At 34.1% G+C, this 25,177-nt stretch overlaps 2 protein-coding genes across 4 annotated transcripts in view; both read right to left on the reverse strand.

Moving 5' to 3' along the window:
* The window catches only part of LOC123548760 (uncharacterized), a 169,156-nt gene extending 147,930 nt beyond the window's left edge, over positions 1-21,226 (reverse strand). The window contains exons 1-3 of one of the 3 annotated variants that reach the window (XM_045336294.2): positions 21,093-21,226; positions 14,229-14,403; positions 918-4,099 (exon numbers count right to left, since the gene is read on the reverse strand). In XM_045336294.2, coding sequence (XP_045192229.2) covers positions 3,065-4,099; positions 14,229-14,375 — 1,182 coding nt within the window. In that variant the 5' untranslated portion in view covers positions 14,376-14,403; positions 21,093-21,226 and the 3' untranslated portion in view covers positions 918-3,064. The other 2 variants (XM_045336292.2, XM_053546056.1) reach the window with 2 other exon arrangements.
* The window catches only part of LOC123548761 (uncharacterized), a 45,542-nt gene that overhangs the window by 2,073 nt on the left and 18,292 nt on the right, over positions 1-25,177 (reverse strand). The window lies entirely within an intron of this gene.

The following is a 25,177-nucleotide window of genomic DNA, read 5'->3' on the forward strand; positions in this document are numbered from 1 at the left end:
TGGACCATATGGTCCATGAGGCATTTACATATAAACATATAAAATGAACATGGCAAACATTCATAGCATATTCTCATTATAAACAAATTTTAATGGAGAATGTACATACAATTTTTATATTACCATGACTAGTTGATGAGTTTTTCTTCAGCATCGATTAAATTTTCATGTAAGCTTCTAGTACAGGGTACTAGTACTAGTCCAGACTGATCTTAACGAAATGAAATATAAGATCGGTCTGGACTTATAAACAATAAGCATAATTATTAAGTTTATAAGACCCGAATTATTTGCTATTTTATGTCAAAAGAGAGAGATTCGGGATATACATTGCCTGTAATATTGAAGTTACGCTTAACAATGTACGAAAATACAACACTACAGATAATACACAGTTAACTTAAACACAAATTAATATATAAACATGTACATGTGACATAAACTTTAATTATTAGCATATAAGCTGTTTTGTCTATTTTCGAAGGCATAATATACATATTTTGCCAATTTTTTCTGGATTTTAACATTTTCTGTATTTATAGTGATACAAACATTTGCATATTTGGGCGTAACCTATACATATTCGGTATCAACTGTATTCTTAGTTCATTATATATTTGACATTCTAATACAAAGTGGAACTCATCCTCTAAAGCATTGCATACAGTACATTTTCTATCACCTACAGGTGTGCTAATTGGTTTAATCCAACGTCCAGTTTCGATATGTAGCCTATGTGATGTCATTCTTAATTTGATTAAAGAGTTACGAAATTTACTTACTTCAACAGTATCCAAATAAGGTTGAAACTGAAATATTGCAACATTTCTATAAAATAGAGCCCTACTAGAGTTTTCTAATCTAGCGTGCCAGTTTTGAACAAATTGATCAGTAAGTCTTTGTTAAAACTTGTAGTAACAACACATCAATATCACCAACGGTCTGGAAATACCAGGCATCATAGAATCCTAAAGTACATAATAAATTCTTAACAAGTGAACACCAGTTAGGCTTGTTTGGATATATATCAATGTCAGATTTTAACATATTATACACTATTTTAACATATTTAATACTGTCAAGGTGTAGTATTTTTACCCAGTATTTTATAACACTATAAAAACGTTTTGTTTGACAAGATATTCTACCCAATTCGCCGTATACAAAATCGTTTTGAGTAGATTTCTTAACACATAAAACTCTTTTACAAAATGCCATATGTACTCTTTCTATTGCCATGCTATTAGTAAAACCCCACACTTCAGCACTATAATTCAGAATTGGCATTATCAGTTTATAAAACAAATCAAGTCTATGTTTCACAGATATATTAACAAACTTACAAAGATATTTATTCATTTTAAATATAGCTTTCATTGCCTGTCCCGACAAGGTGCGTTGTGCTTCATTAAACGAGCCACCTGTTGTAAAAACAACACCTAGATAAGTAAATTCAGTTACAATCTCAATAACATCATTTCTGTAAAAGAACTGTAAATCTCTAGGAAGTACACCACCTTTTCTAAATATCATGATTTTCGTTTTTGATGCATTCACTGTAAGCTTCCATTTATTACAATATTCAGAGAAAACATTTAGACCAGCTTGTAATTCTTGTTTAGAATAAGCAAAAATAACAATATCATCAGCATATAAAATTAAAAACAGCTTAAACATGTCAACATCGATGCCTTCTATATTACTATTTACGAAACTTTCTTCTAAATCATTTAAATACATGGAAAATAGAAAAGGAGACAAACTTTGCTCACTGCCCAAAATTTCAACAGTCCGCCATGTTCGATCGCTTATGTAGATCAGGATATATAAAACAAGAACTTCATATAAGCGCAAATTATATCAACTGAATACAGTCATGACGACATACAAAAACGTTATTACAAAATAATAGTACAACCATAACAATGGTATCAGCAACATAAAACATGGGATCGAAACATTTAAGACTGTTTACGACCTCGTTCCGTTTTCAGTTTAAAAATAAACATATTTTTTGTATAAATTGACTGTTGTGGTAAAATGAATAAAATTCTATTCTTCTAAAATTAAATTTAGGAATTTCAAAATATGTGACATTTTTCAAGACTGACAAACAGGTTAATTTTTAGGATGCTCTAACAATTATGTAAAAATTGCGTTAAGTATATGTTATACACTTGAGGAACCTCCACAGGAGCTTGACTGATTCCTCCATTGACAAAAAGAACTTCATTATTATATAAAGTGAGTAGTGACTATATATGATTTGAATTTTGATCTAGGGTTAAATGTCGGGACGACATTTCATTAAGTGGGGGGAGTATGTCGTAGAGTAAAAAGCTAAATAGAAATATAAAGTGAATTAAAATTGGTTATTGAATTTTTTGTTTAAAGCTATCCTTTTATAAAAGAGTGACAGCTTTAAGATAAATGATACTGAACAATGATCCTGTACGTCATACATCCAATAGTCCCGTTATCCTATTATGCTACCCCCTCCGCTAACATTTTAGACATGATATTACATATATATGCAATAAATTATCTTTGATAATTACACCTATTGTTTCAGGTTAGTACTGTTATGATGTTCATTCCTAGATCTTTGTGACATAAACTTTGAGCAGCTCGTCTAAATAGTATATTCTATAAATAATTAGTCATGAAGAAAGCTTCTGTAAATAATTATAAACTGTCAATGTATATGTTACTCTATACCATTTACTTGTTTGTATGAATACTGATTTGCTTCAATTGCACTTAGTCTTTATGCATCGATATATTTAGACATGATATTACATATATATGCAATAAATTATCTTTGATAATTACATCTATTGTTTCAGTAAGTTGCAGTTGAGCCATTCCCAAAGTGAACCCATCATCTACCAAACAAATATTTTGATGTAAGGGTATTAGCTAGCCCTTGGCAAAATAGCCCTTCGTCATAGTCATATTTATTGTTGTCGTTCTCCGCTGGTAATTAATCAAGTTACATGCAGGTGGGAATCGCCTAATAGTTTTATCGCGTGATAGGTGAGGTGCGAACGTACATGCCCTATTATCAAACTGCGCATGCTTTGTGAACTACTCTGGATTTAACAACAACAATACCGTTTTCGTAGGCTGTATATTTTTCAACACATTCTATAACGCCAGCGTTATATTTTATACGTTTGTACATCTTCACTAGTAAATTGTGATTATAGTCTCTATTTTTATGGCCATGACCTTCAAAACTGCCAGCTTTTGTCGTCTGGTGCACAGCAAGAAGAGTTTTTGTACTATCGATCACAGTATGTTTGGATTTTCTAGAATTATAAACCAACCAGTTATCGTATGCTCTCCGCCCTATTACAACTTCCGCTATATCATTCCATGGAAATGAGCGCGGAGTTATAAAGTAGTCCTCCGCCCAACTGGTGAACAGTTTACCCCGCTCCTTCGCTATTTTTGTGATATTACCCCAAGTAGATCCTTCGGATTCTGTCACATTATCGACATTGCTTCTCTGACCAACCATCATTACAGGTTTATCTAAATCTAAACTTGAATTTCTCAGATAAAGTAACGTATTTATGAGGGTATCAGTAAATAAAATATCACCGTTACTATACGCGTAAAATGTAGAATTATAATTATCCATCACATCTTTGTACATATATTTTAAAACAGGAATGCCGTCTGCTGCTGCCACACTGATATGCCTTGCTTCCCAGCCATTTCTCGTGCATTCTTCTGCGACTGAACTCTCGTTTGTAAAAATCACCGGTATCACAAATGGGCGTAACGCCTTCCAGTTGTAAAACGTTAAATTATGGACTAAATATTTTTCTGGGCTATCCTTCCATGACGTAAAGAGTGTGAGTAAAGGTTCTGAATTATTTGATAGAATTTCAGACTTTAATTTCTCTAATAATGTAGTGTTTACACGAGCCGAGTCGTCTTTCGTTTGTTTTGCTTCAGTGCTTGGCGGTCGAGATGTGGCGGAAGTTGACTTTGAATCAGATGCAGAAACTTCTATTTTCAGACTCTTATCGGACTGTTCCATTAGTTTTAGATAGTACGAAACGGACCCAAACTTGTCTTTCCACACAGCCTATAAAAGAAAAGCAAAATGCACTTAGGCTCTAAGTAAAAACACTGCGAAAACATACTTCCTTCCTGAATTAAGGGGAAATGTCACAGTTGCCTATATGTATATAGGGCAAAGAATTTCCTACGGGCAGAATTTCTTAAAACTTTGTGTACTGACTGGGAAACAAGTTTAAAACAGAAATATGTATTAAAAGTCATAGGTACTTAAGCTTGATCTTGAATAATCTGCCCTTGAAAGTAGATTTTTTCAGTATTTTCCGATTTTCAAAGGCAGATAATTCATGACCAAGACTGGGTTCCTATGGTTTGTTTTATTTCATATTTCTGTTTTTGATTTGATTCTCTGTCAGTAAAAAACAGTTTAAAGAAGAAAAACCTTCTGTAAGAAAATTTTTGCCCCATGTCAATATAGAGACTGTTGCAAATGTCCTTAACTATGAACATGACAAAATGATACCGCAAAGTCCTAGTCTTTCCCATGGACCGAATTTCTTTAAACTTTGTATACTGACTGCAAAGTCTGAAACAGAAATAAAATCTAAAATACACAGTTCATTTGCCTTGACCTTGAATTATCTACCCTTGAAAATTGGATTTTTAGTGTTTTCTGACTTTCAAGGGCAGATATTTCAAGATAAGCCTGGGTACCTATATTTTTAATACATATTTCCGTTTTAAACTTGATTCTCAGTCAGTACACAAAGTTTAAAGAAATTCTGCCCGTAGGAAAATTTTTGCCTGTGAACATATAGGCAACTGTCCCATTTCCCCTTAAACAAAAAAAAATGTATATAAAAAATATTCATATCTAACAGTTATTAACCATGTTTAAATGTTGATTTCACTGTACACTATGATTTACAATTTTTCATTTAACACATCTCTTCTGCTTATATTTGTTAACTAAATGCTTATATTTCGTTTCGATAAGCTTTTAAAACTTAACAAATTCGCAGATTTTACGAATCGTTTGATGCAATTATTATTCCTCACATATGTATACAGGTTTCTGTTACTACTATATGTAGATATAATATACATATATGTTAGCATCTCAATTATAATTGGAATTGATATTCAATATTCATCTTAATATGCAATTGTGATTTGTACATTGAACTTATATTGTACCTATTGTTTTGTAATTGTGCTTTGTAAATTGAAATGTTATATTAAAATATGTACTCTTCAATCTTTGGAGGCAATAAAGATATCTATCTATCTTCTAATGTGACACCATTATAGGTTATTCCAGAAGCGGAGTCGAGACTGATTCGAATAAGCGTGAAACTTTCACCACAACTGAGCTAAAGCCAGCTTATATAAATTATACTATCACTGTCATAGCTCACTTATACAACCAAAAGTCTTTCAAGCAGAGAAAACAAGTAGTTTTTTAAATCGTTCAAGATCCTACATTTTGGAATGAGTCATCACTTTATAAAATCGTACTGGTCTTTTTTTTCCATTTCTCAGATGATTGTTTTCAACAAAAAAAAGGAAGTTACTTCATTATAGTGCAAACTGTAGCTCCACGCTGTGGATAATACACATGCTTATGTAGAGCAAAGATCTATAACACTGTCACTATGCGTTTCTATAGGATTTCTTCAAACACAATTTTGGCGTTTTAGACTGTTTTATATTTCGGAGAAGGTATTTACATCGGTAAAGTAATGAAAACATGCTGTGTGGATTTTAGTGACCGTAATAGTGTGAGTTTATGGCTGACCACATTAGACAGGGTCACGCTATATAAAGTTTATTTGATAGGAAATTCCAGCAGATCTGGCCTAAAGCTGATCGTTCTTTGCAGGGCATCGCTGCATACAGGTGACTGCTAATGCAGGGTTAGACTATATGATAGTTTGCCCATTAACAGAGAAAAACAACAGGTCCTTTCTCCATTGAGTTTTGTTATATTGTTATGAATGTGTTTTATGCTTCAAAATATTATAAACATTACTAACCATTGTTTTGCTTTGGCCAGACTCTAGTTTCTGACCTGTATGACAATAGTATGCCCAATAAAGAAGCTGCTTTGTGTCATTATATATGTTCATGCAAGAAAAAAGCATGCCCAGTTGTGATTGACCACAGTCTGTACAATGTCAAAGATAGACCATAGAGATATGTCTAATTATTTTGCAATCAGGGCCAAATAATGCCCTATAATACGAACCAAACTATGTCTAGTTAAGCAAGCCGTAGTATTATGTTTACTACATTTTTAATTAGGGCCGAATTATGCTCAATACAATGGATGAAAAAGGTGTCAAATCTTACAGACTACTAAACTTTCTGTTACTTTTGCAAGAAGGACCAAAGAATGCGCCGTACCATGTACCAAACTCCACTTGAGCACACCTTACCGGTTGCGGGAGTATGGCTTTGAGGGGTGTTGCACATTTCATTACCTATCGTCAACAAACTCAAACCAAGTCGGCTACTATATTGATTGCTTGCAATCTATGCTTCCATAGATTTCATTACTACATGTATGCAAGGTCAAAGTATTCCAACTACCTTGAACTGAGCACACCCCCAAGTATATATATGATACTTTTGTAAGCAAGGCCAAAGTATGCCCAATACCATGAACCAAAGTATGGCACGGATGAGCAGGTTCATGATGATCTACATAAAATAGGGTTTAATCAATTTCTACATTGTAATTTTTTTTTCTTGGTCGAACGGGCATAACTACCTTAAATGTTCATAAAATGTACTGGAATGTCGGAGTTGTTACATCATGGTGAATTACTTTATCCGTTATATGTCCATAATACTTTTACCTTTGGCCACAAAACGCTCATATGTAAAAAAAAAAGAGTATATTTACAGCATATTCATGAATGTGAGAATCTGTCTGTGTATTCACACTTTTAGAGGTGTCTTTTCAAAACACTTTGAAAACGACAGAAAAGGCAGTTTAATCTAGAACAAGTTTGAATGACTTTTAAGCTATATATTAGAAATGAATAAACCCATAATAGTCCCACAATAATATTTGTTACTTTTTTCTAATTAATGATATTTTGTTTTAAATTTAAATCTTTAGTAGTTTCCGCGCATGCTATATCTTTTAGTCTCATCTTCAGGTTTGTTGTGTTATGTTTAGAACTCGTAGTGTATACTCGTATAAAGTGAACCCTTTGATTCATTGTCGGAAAACATGAAAGGTCTATTTATTTCATTATTACAAGGAATGTGCCTAAGTGTTACTCTCATAAAAATTCTGAATCAATCTCTGTGCTATTTAATATATTTTCTGGTTTTAAATATTGAATGGATAATGTTTCAGTGTAAAGATATTTACTTTATTTTCAAAATGCTATCAAGTGTCCGGAAACCATGACCTGGCAGATTTTAAGTTGGAAAATTTGTGAAATACTGCTACTTATATATTTTTGGTTGTAAAACATTGCAAAAGTATCAGTGTCAGGATATTTACTTTGTTTTCAAAATGCTATAAAGGACCTGTAATTTATGATGTTATGATGTTAAACATGTGTACCAAAAAACTATTTAAATCTGTCATTAGCCTTTTGTGAGTTATTGTGTACTTCATTCCCTGTTAGTCTAGAGACATCGGCACCTTCATGCTGTAAATTAACATAATAACCGCAAAAAAGAATATATAAAAGCAAATCGTAGAAAAAACAGTACATTTTCACCAGCTCAAATCCTAAAGATCTGTTCCGTTATGAACACGTACTGTACACATGTATAAAGTACGGTGGCACAGAGGTGACATAGATGTTTTTTATTTTAATGTTTTCTATACGAATACGTACGCAGATGTTTGTTAAACTAGTACGTGCGCACGTATTAGCTATTACGTGCGCACGTAATCAGTTATACGTGTGTGTATGTTTTTTTGGGGGTTCTTTTTTAAACTAATACGTGCGCACATTAATTACAAGCACGAAACTTGCACGCAATTTATAAAATGGCCACCCTGATTCTGCTCGTAATAGAAGAAGGGAAGTGCAATATTGCGACTCGCTACATGTAAGACTGTCCGTGCCCAAAATTTTCGAATCTAAGTGTACCCTGCTACCTTTCGTGGTTTCTCTTTAAATCGACTTTAAAACGGCCCACTGCATTATTGTGCAGGATATGTAATATCCGGTAACCTGATTTTTTATTCAGAGGCCATCTACTTTGCATTGTAACCAATATAGCGTCGAAAAAAACGTACAATAAAGAATCATTAGATATGTTGACATTTCATACTTTTACATGTGCATGTACATGCAGAGAGCTACGTGCGTTATCATAACCGTCCGCTAAACTTTGTCCGGAAAAAAAGTTAAATTGCTCCCTGCACGTATATCTACGTGATTTATAACTGCAAACAGTACCTTCACAGCTTAATTGTGCGAACGTTGTTAAGCTCTAAATTTTGAAACATTAAATGCGGAAATAAGGAATAATATCCTGCACGTTCGCGTATCCGAAAAAATATGAAATGGCAACATTTTATCGGCTCTTGCCGTATTGACTCCGAAGATTGATTTGCGCACGCCGGGAATTTTTCTGGTTGATTAGTTTGAACCTTGTTGCACTTCAAAATGGTAGCAACGTATTTTGGCAGTGACTACCACAATTCGGCCGAGTTTTGGTAGTCACTACCAAAATGCGTTACACCTGACGCAATTTGGTAGTTTACAAAAATGTAGTACCAAAATGCGTTGGATATGTACACATCCAACGCACAGCGGTATAAATAATAATCTAATGAATGATTAACAAGAGGGCCAAGATGGCCCTAAGTCGGTTACATGAGTAACACACAATAACAGTGTAAACATGTTTTACCTAGTGATCTCTTGGAGACAGATATTCTGACCAATTTTCATTACCTGGTCCAAAAATGTGGCCTCTTGAGTGTAAACAAGATTATTCTTTGATTTGACCTGGTGACTTAGTTTTTGACCCTACATGACCCAGGTAAAATTTCTTTCGATATTTCATGCACACAAACATTCTGACCAAGTTTCATGCACGTCCAATAAACAAGTGTTAACAAGCTTTTCCCTTCATTTGACCGAGTGACCTAGTTTTTGACCCCATATGACCCAGTTTCGAATTTGGCCTAGAAATCATCAAGAGAAATATTCTGACTAAGTTTCATGATGATAGGGTCATAAATGTGACCTCTAGGTTGTTAATAAGCTTTTCCTTTGATACGACCCGATAACCTAGATTTTGACCCAAAATGACCCAGTTTCGACCCAGGCCTAAAAATCATCAAGACAATCATTCTGTGCAAGTTTGTATCAAATCAAACCATAAATGAAGTCTCCATATGGCTAATAAAAGCCAAAATAGCAAATTTTGGACGTTTAAGGGGCTATAACTCTGAAACCATTAATGGGATCTGGCTAGTTTTCATATGGAACTGAGAAATTATGCCAGTACAAGTTGTGTGTAAGTTTGATTAAAGTTGATTGCAAAATGTGGTCTCTATTGTGTTCACAAGCCAAAAATAGGAAATTTTAGCCCTTTAAGGGACTATAACTCTGGAACCCATTAGGGATCTAGCCAGTTTTCGAAAGGAACCGCGATAACCAATACAAGTTGTGTGCAAGTTTGATTAAAATTGATTACAAAATGTGGTCTCTATTGTGTTCATAAACTAAAATTAGCAAATTTTGACTCTTTAAGGGCCCAAATAATAACTCTTGAACCCATGATGGGATATGGCCAGATTTCGAAAGGATCCGAGATATTATGCCAATACAAGTTGTGTGAAAGTTTGATTAAAATTGATGGTGAAATGTGGTCTCTATTCGTGTTCATGAAAATTGTGAGCGGACGACGGATGGACGGACGGACGCCAGACGAAATCCGATCACAAAAGCTCACCCTGTCCCATGTTTATGTGGAATGTTTTAAAAAATATTTAGGTGGAGGACCCTCGTGTCATTCTCACATTTTTACTTCGTTTTACAGAATTCAACATTTTCGTGCTTTAAAGAAACTCGATGAACTATCCCTCCGGTCAATTTAAAAATTAAAACAGGGGCCTTTGATGGCTCTATATCGCTCACCTGAATATCTTTACTCTTAATGATTAGATCAAGTTCTGACATAGATCACATAGGCATACAAAATTTAAATACCATCAAAATAATATTTTCTGGTAACAATCCCTTTTGACCTATGAGTCTGTACTAGTCAGGACCAGTCTCCATACCAGTTTGAGGGTCCTAGGCTCAAATGCTGCATTTTAGTTACAAACATGAACTATTTCTTCCCCTGGAATACTTCAATAACATTTAAAAACCAATCTTTATCACATTCGGAGGTATATTTATTAAACATAAATTAAGGGAGGTAAATTTGTCATAAATTATTTCAAAATTTATCTACACTGATTGGTCCGAGACCATCTGATGGCAAAATGACATTTCAAAATCATTTATCTTTCATTGATTACTGAGATACAATCATTTTAATTTGAAGCGAAGGGATGTAATCTGACATTATTCAGTCCATAGTTATCTATCCTGATTGTCTAGGTCCAACTAATGACAATAATGAAATTTCAAATGTGTCCTATAAATACCTACTGACATAAATCCATTTTAATAAAATCAGGGGAGGTAATCAAGCATTGATATGCATGTAGAAGATATAGAGTACAACCCTTTTAAACAACAACAAATTGAAAGTAAGTAAAATTAAAAATTTCTTACCATAGAAGACATAAACAACGTTTCAACCAATCTCATTAGAGGCTGCTAGGTATAATCATTTACATAAAAGATAAAGGGAGGTAATTTGTTATAAATTCAATCAATAAGTATTTTCACCGATGGTCCAAGTCTGTCCGATGGCATAAATGAAAGTTCAGATCAGTATCTTCATTAGTTACGGAGATATATCCATTTTAATTTTAAATGAAGGGAGGTAATTTTAAATACTTCAGTCCATAGTTATCTACCCTGATGGTCTGAGTCCAACTAATGACAATAATAAAATTTCAAATGAGTCCTATAAGTAATTACTAATATAAATTCATTTTGATTAAAATCAGGGAAGATAATCAGATATAAAATAACTCCAGAACCTATGATTGGATCTGACAGATTCATCATGGAATCCAAGATTTATTGTTGTTGAGGATATTTTGCAAGTTTGTATCAAATCAAACCATAACGGAAGTTTCTTTATGGCTGCATAAGCCAAAATAGCAAATTTAAGGGGACATAACTGGGATTAGGCCAGTTTCCGAAAGGAACCGATATTTAGCAATTTTGGCCCTTTAAGGGACCATTACTCTGAAACTCATGATGGGATCTGGCTAGTTTTCGAAAGGAACCGAGATATTATGCCAATACAGGTTGTGCGCAAGTTTGATTAAAGTTGATTGCAAAATTTGGTTCTATCGTGTTCACAAGCCAAAAATAACAAATTTTGGCCCCTTTAAGGGTCCATAACTCTTGAAACCATGATGGGATCTGGCCAGTTTTCGAAAGGAACCAAGATAGTATGCCAATACAAGTTGTATGCAAGTATTTATTAAAGTTGATTGCAAAATGATGTCTTTATCGTGTTTACAAACCAAAGAAAAATAGCAAATTTTGGCCCTTTAAGAGGCTCAAACTCGGGAGCCTATGATGGGATCTGGCCAGTTTTCGTAAGGAACCGAGATATTATGCCTATACAAGTTGAGTGCAAGTTTGATTAAATTCAAATACAAAATGTGGTCTCCATCGTGCTTACAAGGAAATTTTGGACGGACGGACGGACGAAGGGTGAACAAACTACGTGACAGGTGAGCTAACAACAAAACAATACAATGTTATTGCATAGAAAGCGTCGTTTGAGACCCTTTTCACACGCTCTGAAATCTACATTTTTGTTGTTTTATACGAAAACTAACTCTGAAAGGAAACTCATAACCCCCATCCCCCAACATTTTTAAGGAGACTCTCTCTCTCTCTCTCTCCCCCTTCCTTGGGCGTAATGGAAAAATGAGCACAGCCCCTGACGTAGAAAAAACTGCAAACGTTCCATTCCATGATCCCTAACACATCATATGTACCCTCGCAACGCATTTTGTCACTACCAAACTCGGCCGAATTTTTGTCATCTTTTTTTGCTCCCCTTTTGAGGTTAACAGAGCCCATACAAAGTGTCGGTGGTAATTAAAATATTGACCCCGTTGAAAATGACCCTTGATCAAAATTTAATGTTGAATTGTTGGCGGGGCAGGACTCTTCCGGGGTAAAAAATGGAGGGGACACATGTCCCCTTGGTATAAAATATGTGGGTACATTTTCAAAATCTTGGAGACAACAACTTTTGACCATATGTCAACAACTTTTGACCATATGTCAATGAAATAAGACAGTAACTCACAAAAAAAAAACTGAAGTCTTTATTTCAGTCCAACTATTGCTACTCTTTAAATCAACTTTTCCTGAAATTTGGAGTCATTTTTCTCTTGGCTTCATTTGAATTTTCTGCATCCATTGTGGTTTGAATTTTGTGACATTTTCAATTTTGGAGGCAGTAAGTTGAAATGGTTGACAGATTTTAAGCAGCCAATGGACACACTTTCATTTCACCTCCCCGGACAGTGAGTGGAGAAAGATTAACAATCATATGCTTTATTTGTTGACTTTTCAAAGCTTTAGACAAGATCAACGTGGCGGGAGAAAAATAATGATATCAATTGAACAAGTTAATCTGAGAGGTAATGTTTAAACATTATGCAGCCTATATATCAATCAGCTAAATCAAGAGTAATAGAGAGAGAATTTTTTCTTGTATGCTTATCCCCTTTTCTTGTTTTCTTTTGTATTAACGATCTTTAAAGGTACCATCTATACACAGTGGGAAACCCTTATATAGACGTTTACATGTTCACAATGTTTAAAGTATATTCATTGTGTATCCAGTCTCATTTGGGTTTGGCGGTTTCTACTTTTGGCGGTTTTTTTGCGTATTTTTATGGCATTATGAAAAAATTTGCCCATTTTTCATTCAAAACCATTTGTTTGTTTTCCCTCTTCCCAGAGGAGTTCGACCCTAATTTGATCTTACATCCCAAACCTTGTTCAATACATAAATAAATTTTATGCACACATGAAATATTTTATGTCATTGGACAGTACTATTGTCGGGTATGAAACGGGTTTTTATCTGCCCACATAATTATGGCTTTTAACCAATGATCTTAAAGAGTTTCATCACGTATGTTCGGAGCAATCGTGAGATGTTACAGACCATTATTGTTGATTTTAATTGGCGTAGGCAGTCCCCTCGCCATTTTTAAAATTTTAAACCACCTCCTCCAACCCCGCCAAACCAAAAGCTTATAGTCCAAGGCCCGGGTCGTTTTAAAAACTTTGATGTATTATTCTAAGTCATTATCAATAGTCACAAAGTGTTTCTCGCTCTGTATATTTTGTTTTCAGTATTAAACCGAAAGGCCAGACCCTATTCTACAATCTTTTCTATTATTTTTTATTACATGTAGTTGTGTGGGTGGCAGTTTTTTGCCCACACTGTTATGTTTATTCGGGTCATTTTTATTAAAGTGTTAGGTTATGTATATAATTGTTGTAGTGCGTATTTTTGGCATTTTGAATAAGTGCCCATTTTTCATTCAAAACCAATATGTGTTGTTTTCCCTCTTCTAATACAAGTTCGACCTTACTTGAGCTTACTCCCCAACCTTGGACAAAACATAAATTATTGTATGCAGATGCTATTGTAATTTTTGGTAAATCAGTCGAAGAATTGCAACAACATACACATTTATTAGCAGATACAGCGAAAACAAAACTAATAAGTATTAATCTTAAAAAGAGGTGCTGTAGTTCCTAGAAATCTTAATTTTTACTGTGGTGATCTAGAAGTAGAAACTGTTATTAGGTTTACCTATTTAGGGATTTTTTTGCCAGTGGTGGCTCTTTTAAACTTCTTTAACAATAGCACAGGGGTTCCGTGGCCGAGTGGTTAAAGTCACTGACTTCAAATCATTTAGTTTTGGCTATTGACTGGTCCCTAATTTTGAAAAGTTATTCCTGTCGGATGACGTCATGTAATAAAACACTAACGGCTTTCCGGTCATAAGCGGTTACGATTAACTTCTAAAACCATCTTACCTGCAAATCTCCTTCAGCAACCCGGAACACTGCAGAATTCTGCATTCCATCAAAGGCATTCGAGTACAGATATAAATAGACGGACAGGCATACTATAAATAGTAACACAACCCGCCATATAGGAACCTTGTCGTTGCACTCACTCATTCTATGGGCGTGGTCCAAAAGATTGAATCTGCAAGAAAACAAGTATAAAACAGCTACAAGAAATTATATATACAAAAAGTACATGAGCCACATGCTTCATACAATTATTTTGATCTTGCATCATTGCTCAAAAATTTTAATTGCCAAAAAGCCGCAATACTGGCTGAGAAATCAAACAAGATGGCCCTAGGTCGCTCACCTGAGAAACACACAATAACAGTGTATACATGTTTGACCTAGTGATTTCATGGAAACAAATATTCTGACCATTTTTCATTAAGATTGGATCAAATGGACCAAAAATGTGGTCTCTTAAGTGTAAACAAGTATTGTCTTCATTTTGACCTAGTGACCCAGTTTTTTGACCGAAGTTTACCTACATTAGAACTTGACCTGGATTTGATCAAGGCAATCATTCTGACTAAATTTCACCCACCTCAATTTAAAAAATACAGCCTCTATCGCATACAAAACGTTTTCCTTTGATTTGTCCTAGCGACATAGTTTTTGACCCCAGACAACCCATATTCAGACTTGACCTAAATTTCATCAAGCTATTATTCTGACCTAATTTTATTAAGATAAATTGAAAAATAAAGTCTCAATTGCATACACAACGTTTTTCTTTCATTTGACCTAGTGACCTAGTTTTTGGTCACAGATGAAACATATTGTAACTTGCTCTAGATTTCATCAAGGCAATCATTCTGACTAAATTCTATGAATATCCAGTGTAAAATGCAGTCAATATTGCGTACACAAGGTGACCTAGTTTTTTACCCTAGATGACCCATATTCAAAGTCAACCTAGATTATATACAGACAAACATTCTGATCAAATTTCATAAAGATCCTATTTAAAATGCTACCCCTATTGCACACACGGTTGTTCTTTGATTTGACCCAGGTTTTGATCCAAGATAACCCATATTCAAACTTGACCTAGATTTCATCAAGGCAATCATTCTGACCAAAGTTCATGAAGATCAATTAAAAAATGCAGCCTCTATCACAACGCAATGTTTTTCTTAGCGACCTAGTTTTTAATCCCAGATAACCCATTTTCGAACTTGACTTAGATTTTATCAAGTTAATCATTCTGACCAAAATTCATAAAGGCCAATTGAAAAATACAGCCTCTATCGCATACACAAGATTTTCCTTTGAATTGACCTAGTGACCTACTTTGTGACCCCAGATGACCCATTTTCGATCTTGGCCTAGACTTAATCAAAGTGAAATCATTCTGACAAAATTTTATGAAGATCAGTTGAAAAATCCAGCCTCGGTCGCATACACAAGCTAAATGTTGACAGACGACAGACAGACAGACAGACAGACAGGCGCCAGACATTGGCGAACTAAAAACATGACGGGCGGTTTCTAAAACCAGTAAATACGTTATTTATGGTTATCCAGAGGAAACAGTGACCTTTACAGGCAAGTTTTACAATTCTTCAGCCCCTTAATTCATCTTTCAGCACACGAAACAAAAGTAATAACAAGAGGGTCATGATGACCTTGGATCGCTCACCTGAGTTATATGAGCCACATGTTTCAAATGGCAAACAGATGCTTAAATATTAAGAAGGTAGATCAGTAGGTCACATTCATAGTAAATAAAAGACAGTTTTAATATCGGTGTGCAAAACTGTACATGTCATCCAAATTTCAAGGCTGTAACTTAAAAAACTTAAGGAAGTAGGTCAGTAGGTCAAGGTCACATTCAAGTGATCCCTAATCGCTTTGGGTCATCAGGTAAATATAATAATTAAATTACAGTCTAGGAAATATGATCTGATAATTTTTGAAGTATTTTTCCTATAAAACTCATAATTATAACAAGTGACCCCCACGGCGGGGCCCCTTTTCACCCCAGGGGCATAATTTGAACAAACTTAATTGTTAGAAATCCACCAAGCAATGCTACATACCAAATATCAAAGACCTAGGCCTTCAAGTTTTAGACAAGAAGATCTTTATTTCCTGATAAACTTGGTATCCCCAGGACAGGCCTTCTTTTCACCCTAAGGACATAATTTGAACAAATGTAGTACACTAACACTAGGAAAGGCAACATACTTAAAGGCAAAGAAAATCTCCTATATAAATATAAGTGACTCCTCTTAAAAGCCAGACACTTTAATCCCCAGTAAACAGGATCCAGTCTGGTCCAGTCTGATAAGGGTCCATAAAACCCTGTAGACTTGACATGTAGTCCATTTTGAGGAATCATAAATTTTATTGATTTTGTAAAGATAATTGGTTATTTCTGTGCTATAAAATTTCACTGATTGAAATGCGCTTTTTTTCAGATTATACACAAGTTATTTTAATTGATAATATACTAATTGTAATTGCTCATTCTTGTTGAGTAATGTCCTGACTAATTAAATGATAATTCTTGCATCAAGACAATTCTCACCATTTTAGAAAACTCTCACCTTTATTTAATGACAAATGAAATTACTTAAACCCCAATAAGAAAAATAACAAGCATTTTTTTCAATTATTAACTAATTATGGTAACAAAATAAAAACAGAAAAATTGAATATTGCTGGATTTTATTAGAAATTAAAGAAGCGCTGAGTTGCATTTTCAATAAATGAAAAAAAACTATGGACCTTCATGATAAAATCAAGCAATAAACAGATATCATTGTTCAAAATACACATGTTTATTTATACATGAATTATTCATTTTTTTAAAAAGTGCCTGAATGCATTTTCTTTTTTTTTATTATTTTTATAAAAATCAAGCAATAATGAGAAACAATTGTTTATAAAGGGTTGATTAATTGAAAAAATAAAATAGGGTGCTGTATTTATCACTTTGCTTAGTCCCAATTTAATCAGGTTTCTAAACCGTTAAAAGTAAGAATTGTTTGCTGTAAAGGTGAGAAATCACATGCAAACTTTGTACTTACACAGTAGCTAACAGTAGCTTTAATGATAAACAAAGCAAAACCTATCACGTCCAGTTTTTGTATATTGATCTTACTGCCAATACGCAGACCATAGGCCGCATACCTTGCAAACCAGAATCAGTCTTTAATAACAAAAGCCTAGGCCTTGCATTTTCAGACAAGAAGACTTTTAATATTTTTTTTCCTATACAAGTCTATGTAAAACTTGAGACACCCCGGGGCAGGACCTCTTTCCTCCCCAGGGGCATAATTTGAACAATTTTGGGAGAGGACCACAAGGCAATGCTACAATGGTGTTTGTGAACGTCAGGGGCAGGGCTTCTTTTCACCTCTGGGGCACAATTTGAAAAATCTGAATAGAGGACCGGCCATAAGATGATGTCACATGCCAAATATCAAAACTTTACGCCATGCGGTTTTGGAGAAGAAGATTTTCATTGATTTGTTTTCCTTTCGGTTGCCATGGCAACCAGAGTTCTGCATGGAATTCAATTCTTTAAATAATTTTGAAAGGGAACTGCCAAAAGATCATTCCTGTGAAGTTTAGTGTAATTCTGCTCAGTGGTTTTCAAGAAGAAGATGTTTTCAGAAAATGTTGACGGATGGACGATGGACAACACAGGACACACGACGGACATTGAGCGGTCACAAAAAAAACTCACCATGAGCCTTTGGCTCAGGTGAGCTAAAATTGTTGAACCGTTATCTCCTATTAGCACCAAAAATGTCCAATACTAAGTAATCATTTTGAATCTTTCTTTGCTATAGATATTCTTATTTTGTAGTGTTGAAAATAATCAGAATTTAACGAAGCATACATGTTTTCATGACATGAAGAACGATTTATGATAAAATGTTTGCGAAAACCCATCCCATATAAACTGCTTTTGTCTGGTGTTCATTAGCGCATTCGATTCGGAATAAAAGAAACTAGATGTATATATACGCTGTTATGGAAACAACGTAATACCATGTCTATACCCGGAACACAAATATGTTATGTGTGAAAGTTTATTTAACGAATACAGGAAGATCAGACTATGGAGCATGTACTCCAAAAGTGTAAAAGGCATGGCTAGGAGCGAGCTGCGACTTGGCCGATAGATACCTCAATCCGGAGGCACTGAGGATCTGTGGAAAACCCCAAGTTTCATTGAGGCTACTGGTCTGACAGTGTAGGACGAAGAAGAAAAAGAATTTAGGTATATAATTGAATACACATACAATTTTGTAATAAAATTCTCATGCTCACGCATGCAAATAAAACTGACACTTTTATGGCTCTCATGTGAAAAAAAATATTATATTTGCTAATGTATTGAAGTATTTTCAGCAAAAGAGATATACAAGAAAGAGAATAAAGATTGATCTGTGCAGCAACCCGTCTGCAATATTTTTCCATTACAGCTTCTTTTTGTTGTGGGCCTACTTTGCAAATGCGTGGCTCTGAGGTTATATTGTTTTGGTGTTCTGTGCTTCCGAGAAATCTACCCTTACCTATCATCTTTTGTATATAATGAATACTTTTCCTGTTATAAAGATCTTCTAACAAAAACAATCTTACCAACTTTACAAATCAGAAGATTGAGAGTAATGGCAATGGAAACATGTAGAATCTTCAATGAAATTTCTCCAGTTGTACTTTCAAATCTTGTTATAAAAAGGAATTCATCTTTCAACTTCATATGTTCAAATATTTTACCGGCTCCAATAGTAAACACAACAACCTATGGTAAAAATTCCCTTAGGTATGCTGCCCCCGTGCTTTGGAACTCTTTATCAGTTGATTACAGAACTGCTACAAGTTTTGAACAATCAGTTCAAACAGTTGATGTCCTCGTGGACGAGAACTGATAGTAATTTAAGTGTGTTGCATGTTCGTAAGGAGAGACACAGCACAGGGGTTGCTGCCAATATTCAGTGTAGATTTTTGTCGTTATGCCCTTCCTTATTTATTTGTGCACTTTTTTTCTTGTTATTGTTTTTTTTTTTTCTCATTTATTTGCGGATTTGTTTTTGTTTGCTTTGTGTTAATGCAGAGAGTCATTATTAATATGTTGATTAATGTTCTTTTCATTTATTGTTTTTTAATGGTGGCCCTTTCCAAATGTTCCCCTCATACCTTTCTTTTAATAACATGTTCTTAATGTTTTTCGTCATTTTTTTTACAGTCGGTTTCAAAAGCTCTTCAGAGCTTATGTTGTAATATTGCCGACTTTAAACAAAACTTATCTGATCTTATCTTTATCTTATCTAATCTTATGTGCTCAACTGAAAAAGAAGAAGAAGTGACCTAATTCTTATAATTCTCATCATACAAATAGAGAATGAACAAAATTAAAGAGCAAGCGAGATACGTAATTCAACCTAAAGAACATTTTCTCATTCTACTCACTAGTAACCTCGCAAATGTGCAGAGAGTTCATTTCGACTATTATTTGGTTTTATGATGAGTCAAGTTTTGAATTGTAACAATAGCGGAAGGATCGATATAATAGTATCGTTAAATCAACTGACTTCTGAGTTGCTCATATGCTTTGCACCTTAGAATGACCTAGTTTTCGTCTTCGACATCGTTTTGATAAAAAAAAACGCCTGACATATATTCTTCTTACGCTCATATAATATTTTAACAATAACGAAAATAATGTCTGACCTACAAAAAAATCGTAAAAATATATATACACGTTAGCAATTAAGAGTGACTTTCGTTCGACAGGTAGTAATGAAGACATTGTCATTGTCAATGTTTGGGTCCGGCGAGGCGATTCGGTACCTGTATGGATGACACATTTTCTTTATGTTTTACGAAAAATAATTAAAGTTATGATATTTATTACATATTCTAACATGGCTCGATTTGATTTCCAGTTAAACAGAGAAGGAAATCAAGCTTTCTATAATCTGCGATAAACAACAGTTGACCGGTAAGAAACATTATTACGACAATTATGACGTCAAATTGGCGCATGACGTCCGATAAATTACTCCTCGGGTAAATAAAGTCCAGCATGATATTTATTAAAATATGTCAATGTGCATGTCAGAATGAAAATAATCAATGCCTTCTTGTGATTTATCATCTAATTCACCACGGTTCATCGGATATATGTTTCAGTATTTAACCACTCGGGCTAACGCCCTCGTGGTTCAATCCCTACGCATCTGAACTCTGAACCGTTGTAAACTAGACGATAAACCACTCGAAGGTCTTGATTATTTGTTAATTTAATAATTCTGCTTATAAATAAATAAATAAATAAATAAATAAATAAATAAATAAATATCATTTTATTTCAATAAAATGCATTACATCAAGTATATAATATAAATAAATAAATAAATAAATAAATATCATTTTATTTCAATAAAATGCATTACACCAAGTATATAATTTCAACAGAAAAATTTAATGCTATTAGTGTAAAATGACAAATCTATTTCAAAATAACCGACAAAATCGCAAAACAAGAAAAAAATAACACTTACGCAAAAAAGCGACGTCGACGTGTGAAACCACAAAAATAAAGAGAACACATTTAGTATGAGGTATAGAAGTTGGATTAACTTTTTATATCTAGCTCGAGTTAACCAGATCAATTCAAGATATTTACAACGGTTCTCGGGTAATTTTAACTGTAGTCCAAAACCAAAGTACCTAAAACTGTCGAACAAAATGACTCTCCAGTAGCAAGAAGGTTAAGTACTAAGTATTCACTTTAAATCTTTATTTGCTATAGATGATCTTATTTTAAATTGTTGAAAATAATCAGAACTAAACAAAACATACATGTATTCCTGGCACGGATATGTAAACTCTTTTCAGAAATGAAATGAACACGAGATTTATTTCATAAAAAAGACAAACACGAAAATCCATCCCATATAAACTGATTTCGTCTCGCTGATGTTCAATAGCGTATTCTGTTCCCAGCTTTTATTATATTTGACTGGCTTATCGTAGTAGGTTGCTCCCCTTGAAACTCCGATAATCAATATTGGTTTCCCTGCTGATATTACATTGAGCAATAGATTATATAGGAAATTTATTTTCAATGATTAATTTCAAATATGTGTTTTGGTTTGTGAATATTTTATCAGATATGACAGTATACATCAGTTTCTTCTCTTTAAATTTGATGTAAAAGATATTTATTCTAACTTAAACATTTTTCTTGCTTCCCTGTGTTTAAAAAGTATCACCCTCACTTACATTGAACGATAGAGAAAATCACCCAAATTTTTTTTTAATTTTTTTTACTTTAGAGGCAAAATAAATTATATTTTCCAAAGCATGACAATTTATTATCACATATATAGGTATTCGTGACTTTATAAACAATACAATAGTATAATTATAAGTGTAATAGGGTAATGACTTCTTGTTTCCATTTAACTTCAAAGTGTACCAAGAAATAAAAAAAAACGTGTGGATTTCTTAAAGTTCTGATGTAACTTTAATCAAACTTGCACACAACTCATCAAACTTGCACACAAGTTGTATTTGCATGATATCACGTTTCCTTTAAAAAAACATTGCCATATCCAATCATGGGTTCCAGAGTAATGGCCCTTTAAATGGCCAAAAGTTGCTAATTTTAGCTTGTGAACACGACAGAGACCACATTTTGCAATCAATTTTCACAAAATTTGTACTGGTATAATATCTCATTTTCTTTCGAAAACTGGTCAGATCCCATCGTGGGTTCAAGAGTTACGGCCACTTAAAGGGCCAAAATTTCCTATTTAGCCTCTTGCACACATATAGAAACTTCATTTATGGTTTGATTTGATACAAACATGCAAAATATCTTCAACAACAATAAATCTTGGATTCCATGATGAATCTGTCAGATCCAATCATAGGCTACGGAGTTACGGTCCCTGATTGACCCCTGAAAGGGCCGAAATTTGTTAATTTTACCTTGTGGACATAATAAAAGTGAAATTTTATATCTAATTTTAACAACACTAACACACAACTTAAGTCACAATAAGATCTCGGTTCCTTTCGAAAACCGACTAGATTCCATCATGGGTTCTAGAGTTACTGCCCCTAAAACATGCAACTATTTCTATTATGGCCCTTTCAGCCATATAGAGGTTTCATTAATGCTTTGATTTGATACAAACTTGCAAAGAATGATTATCTTGATGACCTCTAGGCTTGCATCGAAACTGGGTCATGTCCGGTCAAAAACTAGGTCACCAGATCAAATCAAAGGAAAAGCTTGTTAACAGATTGGGGCCACATTTATTAACCTATCTTCGTGAAACTTGATCAGATTTTTTATCTTGATGATATCTAGGTCAAGTTTGAAACTGGATCATTTGGTGTCAAAAACTAGGTCACCCGGGCAAGTCAAAGGGAAAGCTTCTTAACACTCTTGAGGCCACATTTATAACCCTATCTTCAAGAAACTTGGTCAGAATGTTTATCTTGATGACTCCTAGGATAGTTGGAAACTGGGTCATATGGGGTCAAAAACTAGGTCACCCGGTCAAATCAAAGGAAAAGCTTGTTAACAGTCTTGTTCATTTGATAGGCATGAAACTTGGTCAGAATGTTGTTCTACATGAAATATCGGATGATTTTTTATCTGGGTCGTGTGGGGTCAAAAACTAGGTCACCATGTCAATCAAAAATAAGCTTGTTTACACTCGAGAGGCAACATTTGTTATTCTATCTTCATAAAACTTGGTCAGAATGTTTGTTATCATGATGTATTGGATGATTTTAAATCTTGGTCACGCGAGATCAAAAACTAGGTCACTAGCTCAAAACCAAGGAAAAGCTTGTATACTCTCTAGAGGCCATATTTTTGCTCCAGTATTCCCAAAACTTTGACAAAATGTCTGTTTGTCTTTTTGTTGAAATCTTGGACAAGTACGAACGTTGGTGATGATGGGTCAAAATAGGTCACTAGGTCAAATGAAAGAGATATTTTTACATATCTTGTGTATCAAAACAGTCAGTGTTTTATAGATAAAAAGTTTACACTCAAGAGGCCGCATTTTTGGTTCAATCTTAATGAAAATTAGTCAGAATATTTGTCTTCATGAAATCACTCGGTCAAACATGTTTAAACTGTTATGGTATGTTACTCAGGTGAGCGACTTAGGGCCATCTTAGCCCTTTTGTTATTTTATTATTATGACCCATTTGAAGAAAATAGGGCAAATGTTTTGCTATTATTGGTCAGTGTGTCGGTCATTTTGTTTCCAGACAGTAACAAGGAAGTTCTGGGGCCTACAATGGTTACACTTGGGATGATTGTCTGAAGCCTTTAGATTAATCATTTCATTTTTAAGGCCAAAGGTCAAGGTCATCATGACCTCAGATTTAAATGGTTTTAAACAACAATGACTGGAGAACGTTTGTTCTACAATCAGCTCTTGTTTTGATCCATTTTAAATGTTTAAATGTTTATATCTCTCTATAACAAATTAATTTTTATTGTAGGAGAATACCCAATGCTGTGAGTCAGTGACTCTATATGTGTTTGACCGTGTTATGATACAGATCAGGATAGACAGGTCAAATGTTCAACATTTAAAACTACAGATTAAACTTGTGGAGCCTGTGGTAAGTCCAACAAATTTATTTATATTTTATACTTTGTTTTGAGTATATACTAATAATCCATTGAAACTAATTGAAAAATCACGAATCAATGACCATTTGAATTTTCATTTAATTAAATAAACTTTTTTTTTTCGTGTTTAGAGTCAAAATCAGATGAATCAGTATTGTTTTTGACAATGTCATGTCTGTCCGTGCATGTGTCACACAACTGTGTGCATACTTCTCCAGAATTTACTTGTTGGATCATCAGATAGAAAGTTTGTTTGAATGTTTGGCTTTCCTGATGACCAAGATCTCATATAGCAGCGAGCTCGAGAATCGAGCTTTACGGTAACGCAAGTATACTTTCACACTTGGTGATGGATTTGAAAAGTTTCGTCGGAAGTTCTGAAAAAGCGCATCCTAGCGGACCGGTGCTCACAGGAGATACTTCTTTCCGCAGTGAATATAGAACTTCATTCAATTGCTAAAAAATATTCATCACTCAACAATAAAGCAAGAAAGATTTCCAGTTGTTTGAAAAAAAAAATATTACTTTCATTTAAAAGATCAAGCATCGGCCAGAAAATGGAAAAAATGTCATTAATAAGCAGAAGGCCACGGGATCGCGGTAATGACGTCACCGTGACACCGTCTTCCCATAAAATTTGCAACGTATGATATTCACTGTTACAGGTATGGTGACACTAAATGTAGACTTTTTTTCAAGTGAATAGTTTCTCGCGAAATCTTTTGAGTAGTGAATAGTTTCTTTGTGACAAATAAATGATGCATAATATTTTTAGCTAAATCCGATTTCTTTGAGCTCGCTTTGAGGCTTTGCCTTATTTCATATTAGACCTGTTATATTGAATGTATAAAATATTAAAGTTCTTTTGCTTCAATATTACAGATTCCAGAATTTAGTGTACTTCCGACAGTTGAAGAAAAATATCCTGAAGAACCCCAGCAAAAGAGATAAAAACGTGAACAGGAAGTCATTTTACATGATCTCCTGTAAAGAAGATAGAAAAAGCTAGCAGGAAGTCAAGTTTGACACGAACCCAGTAACCTCAAAGGAGCATAAGGACATAAACTGTGCTCTATATATTGTTCCATGAATAGATAAAATAAATATTCCTACATAAAGTCCTGAATTCAATAAAGAGGGTTAAACTAGATTTCTTCATACTATCGCACTTGAAAAAAGATACAAGGAAGTGAAAATTCATTCAGGTAGTTGCAATCCAGACTAGATGTAATACTTAGACAGACTTCACCGCTTTGCCAGTTATAGTAAGAACACGTGT

Source organism: Mercenaria mercenaria, chromosome 6 (assembly GCF_021730395.1).
Source record: "Mercenaria mercenaria strain notata chromosome 6, MADL_Memer_1, whole genome shotgun sequence".
Classification (NCBI taxonomy): domain Eukaryota; kingdom Metazoa; phylum Mollusca; class Bivalvia; order Venerida; family Veneridae; genus Mercenaria; species Mercenaria mercenaria.